The sequence below is a fragment of the Crassostrea angulata genome, chromosome 10 (assembly GCF_025612915.1).
Source record: "Crassostrea angulata isolate pt1a10 chromosome 10, ASM2561291v2, whole genome shotgun sequence".
In the NCBI taxonomy this organism is placed as follows: Eukaryota; Metazoa; Mollusca; class Bivalvia; order Ostreida; family Ostreidae; genus Magallana; species Magallana angulata.
In genome coordinates this window covers 38,964,427-38,973,401 of record NC_069120.1, presented here as the reverse complement: position 1 = coordinate 38,973,401, position 8,975 = coordinate 38,964,427, and the positions used below count along the sequence as shown (strand labels likewise).

The following is an 8,975-nucleotide window of genomic DNA, read 5'->3' as shown; positions in this document are numbered from 1 at the left end:
CTACAGCCTTAGGTTACAACAAAATTGCATTGCAAAACAGTTAAACAGAATCAATTTGCAATGAGAACCAAAATCAGTTAGGTATTATCATCGGATTAGGCACACAATATTCGTACAAAAGCAACATTCCATATAGTTATTGAAGCTTGGTCTTATGCACTAAAATTTAAATGCGCAATAACAACCACTTTTAATATCAACAAAAGAAGCAAGTCACGACATCACGTGATGTTTATGGGGTAAAACCATATTAAAACCAGGAAGTTTATCATCCAGAAGAATCGGGCCTCGAAAGTGTGTCTTTGATACTTGATCATTAGCGTTCAGTCAGAAGTACCTGGGAAGAAAAATGTCCGAATCAAATGATTTTATAATAGAAGAAGAAAAGATAACGGACACTTCGATTTTCGAATCGAGAGTTCGTCCTATTCTTGCCGAATTTATGGGATCTATCATTTTGGTGTCTGTAGTGTGTGTCGGAGCAGTGAACACAGAGAGTACTACAATGAATGCGGTGATTTATGGATTCACAATGATGTTTCTGATCATTACATTTGGTGAAATGAGGTAGGCAACTTATATCAAAACAAAACAACATATGTAATTTGATAATAATCAATATAGTTTTGAAATGTTTGAAAAATCGACCTTGACCGTCCATGATATTCTGTGTTGGCAGTGGGGGTTATTTTAACCCCGTCATAACACTTGGCTACACCCTGGCAAGAGTAATATCGATTCCTCAGGCTGTGTGTTACTTCTTCGCACAAATAATTGGAGGAATTGTTGGAGCAGCCTTAGTACGGGTATGTAATTTTTAACTGCGCAATTATTATTTCAGTATGTTTACAACAGCCTTTATGCATGTACAGTTACGTTTTTATGCTTATGATAGTCCTTTTTATTCTGATTTAGGCCAGTTCCCCGAATAGGAAATACATTCCCGAATTCAATGGATACCATTCACTATGGTTTTATAGAATGGATGAAATGGAAACTCAGATGACAATCATGTTGTCTGAGGCCATACCAACATTCATCCTTGTTTTGACTGTCCTTATCACTACCTTGGATCGAAAAAAGCGTTGGCTCTCCCCTTTGGCTATTGGGTTTTCTATAATAGTCTGTTCCTATACAGGGTATCTTGATCAGTTTTAGAATATTTACATTCCTGGTTAAAATGTAGTTAGTTGAAGTTCGGATATGCATATAAAAAGATAGAATGTAAAGGAAAACTCAGTTCTGCAACGATTTCGTCAAGGTATCACATTGTTCGAAACTTTTAGTTTGTCAATCATTTTTATCCTTAAAAATTTCATAAAAAGAGAAATACATTGCATTTTGCAAAAGATCTAGAATTTTTTCAAAAACAGAAAGGAAGTTTAAAACTAATTTTTAAAAAGAGATGAAAAACAAAAACATGATTTCTGCATCTTAGTGCTTTATTTGGTCAGACTGTTACCTATTTGATTTTAATGCATACTTTTATCTTTAAAACTACAATGACGATGATTATGATGATGAGTAATTACTGGTTTTAGCTTTACTAAATGGCGTGGATCTACATCTATGAATCCCCTGTTACGTTTCTGTCCGGCTGTAGCATTTTCTGGTCGTGATGACGGTGAAACGCTATGGAAAATTCATTACGTGTACTGGATAGGCCCTATTGTAGGGACTCTGGTAGCCTCTCTTTTATACAGGTAGGAAGGTTGTAGTCGTTGCTCCATACTGTGGTGTCATTAATATTCGTTGAATATCAATTTTCGTGAATTTTGTTATTAAATTAATGCACGAAATTAAATATTTATTGAAGTGCAATTTCTATTAATATTTTGTATTGATAGGGTTATTGGCCACGAATTTACATATAACTGTGATTTTCCCTTTATCCATGAAAATTGATACCCTTGAATATAAATGAATCCACAGTATTCAATGTACATGTAATTGTTCGGTGAAACAGAAATGAAACTTAAACTATGTATAATAACAAATTTGTTCAAACTTATATATTCATTATCAGATTTGTTTTTGCCTTGGGAAGTAAACGGATTCGGATCCATAGACCCTGCTGCCAGAACCAGCCTTATAATTCCGAGGGGAATTATACAAATAAAACACCAGATGAATTTGCCAATATTGGCAAAAATTTGCCGTAAAGGTTTTGTTGATAAAACAATTGTCAAAATATGGCGTCAAATTTTGTGTGTGAAATGTCCAAAAAATAAATATGTACAACTGGTTAATTACTCATATGTTATGATTCTAATATTTTTATCGCATTCCTTTACCTGGTTTCATTCATAATAAGAATTTTTCTATTTATTTTTCAATTGTATGTCGTTAATCTAACCTTTTTTATTTTAAACATTGGTTTTTAAAACCGTGCAGTATTTTATTTCGTTAACAAATAGACAAAAAGCAATCAAAATGAACAAAAAAACTTCAAGGACTTACAACTGTTTATATTTTGTATATCTGTCTGTGATTTGAATTTAAACAAAAAGACACAGGCTGACAATTAAGTTGTAATGTCCCAGAAGACATCACTGCAGGGGGTGTTTTCAGGTTGAAAAAAGAGGGAACTATGTCTTTTTCAAGGTAGAAATATGATAGAAAGATAAAAATCTCGTTTTATTGTTTGATGTTATTGATCGATATAGACAGACACGTTTTATGATAGTTTTAAGGAAAATTGGGGTTCCATTTCATAATGAATTTTTATTAGGTTTCATAAAAATTTTAGTTTTTGGTATCGCTTCTTGAAATACCCTGGATTTGGGGAACTTGCGGGCTCTTTGATGATATTTTATTACATAGACTGATACAAGATGATTACTGGCAAGCGACCGCATGAACAAAGTCATTTAATGCAAAGTTTTGAAATTCTATGCGATGATAAATTTTAAAATCATTCGCTGTATTAGAGAGTTGTGGAATAAACGACATATTAATTTATTATGTGTCTTTAATTTATAACTTTATATTAAAAGAACAAAGTACATGACATATTTATGTTAATATAAATCATGACATTCTCCAGAAAGCAGCATATACATTGTATTTGTAATAGCTATAAGTAAACCTTTGAGATACTAAAAAGCATGCAATAGTTCATATATTACATACGGTGACTAATAGGTTCAATAGGCCTAATGCAAACGATTAATTTTCATACACTAGTATATTGATTAAAATTAAAATAAAATAACAATTATCTACAATGTTTCACAATAATAAACAATTACTCACTATATTCTCTATTGTTCAAATTCTGCTTCAAGGAGGATGCGGAAGAATTAAATTTCAATATTGTAAATATTAAATAAACATGCTGTTTGATTTGCAAATTCATGCAATTGAATGTACATGTATACGTTAGAGGAAAAGCTATTAATATGTGCTTCATTAAGAGTTTAATATCTATGTAGCGTGTTGTTGATTATTTTAGCTTAACTACATGGATACATATAAAAAAAATTGCATAACAATAATTCCCTTTTTTGTAATAATGTGTGCTTATTTCATTTATTATAGTGACTTATCTATTGTAAATTTATTTTTCTTATGTGTATATTGTATGTACGATCATTTAGTGAAGTTTAAAACAGTTACAAGTTGCAAACAGATGACCCATTGAGATAGTCACGTGAATTTTTTTTTTATAGTCGAAAGGTTTCCTTGTATTGCTTTGGAATTAATTATATATATATATATATATATATATATATATATATATATATATATATATATATATATATATATATATATATATATATATATCATTTTCCGATGGAATATGAATTTTTAAAGGTAAATATCTCACCTGCCAGGTGAAAAACAGTAAAAACAAAAGTGTTTATATACTCTCTAGACAATGGTGTATCATTTGGTATACATGGAATTTTCCGAAACTGCATCTTAAGCGGGTGCAAAAATGCCACCTTGGCACTGGCATAATTATCCGGCACAGTGTTTTATATATATATATATATATATATATATATATATATATATATATATATATATATATATATATATATATATATATATATATATATATATATATATTAATTAAAATGAAAATCAAATTCCACACATTAATTTCTTTCTAATTTTTCTTTTACTGCTGTTAGTTTTGACGAACTTTTTTAATTACTTCCCTTTTGATGAAGATGTAAACAATTTTGACATAATATGTACATTATATATGTGGCCAATTGAATATTTTATATTCTATAATGTTTTGAAAGTAATGTTTCCATTTATCCTATCATTCGTTTCCATAAATCCCCGAGGAGCTATTTTAAAAAACATATATGCGACACATGCCCTCATGAAAACAAAAACAGAAAACTCATATTTATTTCTAAATCCGAGAATTTCAATTAAAAGATGTATCCTTGTTCGTGCAATATGGTGTTTATAATATATGTAAGCTATTTAAACTTATACGACATTTACTTCGTTTATAAAGATGTTGATAAAATGCTTGTGTTTTATTACTTTTTCCAAGTAAACTACAAAATCTTGCAGATTTAATTAACAATAGTTGAAACAGAATTTTTAAAATTAAATTCTTGAAATTCTACATAACTTGATTACTGATTCTTAAATGAACGCAAGAAATTGATATCCACGTTAAATCGCGAGATGCCTCCTCGCAGATTTTAAAATACACTGCTTTTTTATTCCGACAGTTTTGTACTCGTGATTTTATGTTCTTGTGATTTGAGAGAAAAAAACACCAGCGAAATTACGGTAATAAGTACTTGCGTAAAATAAGGAATCTGCGGTATCTTATGTTAATTTCTCAGAACAAGATTCAAATTAATTGTATTGCTCTAAATTCGAAAGGTTCATTTATTATGAATTTGCAATTTTGAATCTGGAAGGCTGCTGTAAAATGAAAACGTCATTGGGTATATGTTTGTACTATATACTATTGTGCCTTGAATATACATAGTTGTTTTCTTATTCTGTTCATCCGATTAAAAATGACCCAATCAAAAAATCAATAGAGTATGACAATAATTATTATTATTATAATTATTATCATATTATCTTTATTATAGTGTAGATTTTTGTTTCTTTTTGTTAATTTGGTTCTTTGTAAATGGTTTTTGCATGTTCTCAGTCTCGGTCTTTGTAGATCTCAACCGATGCATTGAAACATTTAACACGGTTTCAAGTCTTTTTTTTCTTTTTTTTTTTACAAAAGAAATTTGTTCAATTAAAGTCTGATAATTAAGAAATTCCATTGACATAAATAAAACTTGTTATCAATACCAGCTTTTTTTTTCAAACATCCAAATCGCAAATCTTAACGATCATCCGGAATCACAGCAAAGAAATTTGCAATTGACAAATATTAATTAGGAATCTATCTTTTAATAACCTTACCTAAGTAAAATTCTTGATAGTTACGGAAGACTGGCGCCGAAATTTAAATGCGCATTGTAAACTGTTTGCAATTCCAACAAACGACGTAGTTCATGTCACGTGATGTTTACGGGTATAAAATTGTCTTTTTAACAAGGAAGTATATTTTATCCAGAAGAATCAGACCTTAAAAGTATCGGGTTTTTTTTAATTTATTGAGTAGCGTTCAGTCTGTAACAACGAGGAAGAACAATGTCCGAATCAAATGGTATTATAATGGAAGAAGAAAAGATAACGAACATTTCGATTTTCGAATCGAAGGTTCGTCCAATTCTTGCTGAGTTCATTGGATCTATCATTCTGACGTCTATAGTGTGTGCTGGTGCAATAAACACATTGAGTAGTGGTCTTAATAATGGAGTTATTTATGGACTTACAATGGTATTTCTCATCATTGCATTCGGTGATATGAGGTAAGCAACTTTTATTAAATCAGATAAACTTTACATATACGTGTAATTTGATAACAATAAACAGTATTGGAATTTATGAGTAATCAGCATTAACAAACCATGATATTCTGTGTTGGCAGTGGGGGTTATTTTAACCCCGTTATAACACTTGGCTACACCCTGGCAAGAGTTCTGTCAATTCCTCAGGCGGTCTGTTACTTCTTTGCTCAAATAATCGGAGGAATTGTTGGAGCGGCCTTAGTGCGGGTTTGTATACCCTTTACTGTGCATTTTTTAAAATATATTTTACCTAATTTTCGTGCATGAATAGTTACATACAATGCCAGTCTTGTATACGATTTAGGCTAGTTACCCGGAATCCGAATTCGGTGGAAGTTGGTTATATGGAAGCCTTTGGAAGGATATTCTGTTAGAAGCCATGTTGTCTGAGGCCATACCAACTTTAATCCTTGTTTTGACTGTCCTTATCACTACTTTGGATAAAAAAAAGCGTCGACTCTCCCCATTGGCCATTGGGTTTTCTATCATTGTCTGCTCCGTTACAAGGTATGCGGGTTTTTTTTTTTAAATAATATTTCTGATTTGAATGTGATTTCGTTGAATTTTGTCAAGTCATGTAAAAAGATAAAAAATGAAATAGTTTTCAAAGAAAAACTCAATTTTTAAACGATTACGTCCAAACACCAATTTGTCTATAAAAGTTATTTAAAGAGAGATGATTCACAATTGGCAAATAAGAATCGCTTTTAAAGACGAAGAGATTTGTAACTTAACGTTTAAAAAAAACCAAGACAAAGATAAAATGCCTACATTTGAAAGATTTTATTTATAGCTGCATCTTGCTGCTTCTTATGTTCAGATAACATCCAATGTTACATTAAGGAAATGATGATGATGATGATGAGCAATTATTGATTTTAGCTACTCGGAGAGACGACGTGAATTTACATTTATGAATCCTGCCTTAAGTTTTGGTCCTGCTGTAGCATACTCTACGCCGTATGACGGTGGCGAATTATGGAAATATCATTATGTGTACTGGGTAGGCCCTCTTGTGGGGACATTGGTGGCCTCTCTCTTGTACAGGTAAGATTTTGTCGTTATATCGCCTCTCTCTTGTACAGGTAAGATCTTGTACAGGTAAGATTTTGTCGTTATATTGCCTCTCTCTAGTACAGGTAAGATTTTGTCGTTATATTGCCTCTCTCTTGTACAGGTAAGATTTTGTCGTTATATTGCCTCTCTCTTGTACAGGTAAGATTTTGTCGTTATATTGCCTCTCTCTTGTACAGGTAAGATTTTGTCGTTATATTGCCTTTTGATTAAGAAATAAAACTGAAACCCTGTAACAATTACCTTGATACTTATCTTTTCTTTCAACAGATTTGTTTTTGCTTTGGGGAGTAGGCGGATTCGGATCCCAAAACCCTGCTTCAAAAAACAGCCTTTCAATTCTGGAGAAAAATATGCTGCTTAAAGAATCAGCCTTGCATTTCTTGAGCAATTTGAACATAACAATCATAATATGTTATGAATTTAATATGTTTATAGCATTGTTTAATCCCGCTTTTATATATGATAAGTTAAATTATAAATAATAATAGCATATTTATGTAACTATTGTTGTTGAATTTAACTACCTTTATCTTTGGATTTTATACTTAATACATTGGTTATAAATACGGTATGTAATACTGTAAAAATTTTATTCATTTGACCAATTGATAAAATTGAAAAAGAAATGACCGGAAAAAACTTTACAGACTTTTTAGAAGATGTCTCGTCTATCTACCTTTAGTTTGAATTCTAAGGAAAAGCGTTAATTGATTTTATGTCCCATAAAACATAACTGCATGTGTTGCAAAAGAGCTATTCCCCCTTTTCAATGATGAATTTCAACTATAGGCAAAAGGTTATATATACATGTCATTTTACAGATGATTCAATGTTCACAGAATCTGAAGGGTTTAATAGTGGTTTTTAAGGGGGGTGGAATTCACGCTCAAGACACCACTAAAGAAGGACTTTTTTATATTATTTCTTAATGCAAACCACATTTATCTAGAAATAAATACCATGCATTCGTCTTGGGTACGGTGTTTCTACCATGGACTTGTTCTTTGTGATTGATTGATCACGATTATATAGATTCTTAATTGGCATGTCCATATTGTGTCACTTTATTAAAGAAATACTTACTATACTCTATTGTTTTTAATATTTTGCATATTTGAGAATTATCTTCAATAGGTTTTTAAAGGATGTATATGAAAGGATGGTATCAAATTGATATTGTTATGTTAGTATTTACAATACAAAGGGGGAGAATAAAATACTTATATTGCAAATATATTTTTTGGATCTGTTTGATTCGCGAATTTATACAATATTTACATTATGTGTACATTCATATATGAGGTGAAGGGAGAATTATGTGTATTTTTTTTTTAAATTTTATCAAGGTGGGCAACTGTGTATTATTTTAGCCTACCAACATATTTTACATAATTGCATACCCATTTATTGGGTTTATTTTTTAGTCTTAATACGTTTTATCATACAGTATCGTCAAAACATGTACAGTATCTTGCGATGTATGTGGCACATTTGAGAAGTATACAGGTATATTAAAAAACAATTTTGAAAATAACTTATTATTTGTTTTTATTACCTAATCAAAGGGGTTTTGTTGTTTTATAACAAATTAAATATTTGCGTCTCTTTTGAACTGCCGGTCAATAGACTGCGATCTATAATCCCGCCGGTTAATAAACTTCGATATATTGGACCGCCGGTCAATAGACTGCGATCTATTGGACCGCCGGTCAATAAAGTCTGACTGCGATCTATTGGACCGGCAACATATTTCAGAACGCGGGTATGTTAATGTTACATCCTTTCGATAGTTCTCAGCGAATGTATATTCCTTTACATAGACGCTGTTTTAGTACTTGGTGGAACCAAATTCAATGTTATCAAAATGGGGTATCAAATAATCAACAGTTTTAAAGCCTCATATAAAGTAGAAGACTACATGTATTTAAAATCTAATGGGTTGAAGACTCCCCCTTCTTTGTGTAAACTAATATTAAATTGAGATGTTGTAATGCATGCAAC

At 31.0% G+C, this 8,975-nt stretch overlaps 2 protein-coding genes across 3 annotated transcripts; both read left to right on the top strand.

Annotated features, from left to right (window-relative positions):
- The first annotated feature begins 239 nt into the window (after positions 1-239).
- LOC128166899 (aquaporin AQPcic-like) lies at positions 240-3,741 on the top strand. The gene is made up of 5 exons (XM_052832352.1): positions 240-567; positions 680-806; positions 916-1,139; positions 1,542-1,703; positions 2,027-3,741. The coding sequence occupies exons 1-5, from the start codon at positions 350-352 to the stop codon at positions 2,160-2,162; spliced, it is 867 nt and encodes a 288-aa protein (XP_052688312.1). The 5' UTR covers positions 240-349; the 3' UTR covers positions 2,163-3,741.
- An 888-nt stretch (positions 3,742-4,629) lies between these two features.
- LOC128166900 (aquaporin-like) lies at positions 4,630-8,061 on the top strand. Of its 2 annotated transcripts, XR_008241193.1 has the most exons (6): positions 4,630-5,858; positions 5,978-6,104; positions 6,202-6,404; positions 6,780-6,982; positions 7,037-7,150; positions 7,242-8,061. XR_008241193.1 is itself a non-coding variant. In XM_052832353.1 (5 exons), exons 1-5 carry the CDS (start codon positions 5,638-5,640, stop codon positions 7,333-7,335), a joined length of 810 nt encoding a protein of 269 aa, XP_052688313.1. In that variant the 5' UTR covers positions 4,630-5,637; the 3' UTR covers positions 7,336-8,061. The 2 variants fall into 2 exon arrangements, 1 of the variants encoding a protein (XP_052688313.1); XM_052832353.1 differs by lacking the exon at positions 7,037-7,150 and having other exon boundaries at positions 6,780-6,944.
- Positions 8,062-8,975: the final 914 nt, after the last annotated feature.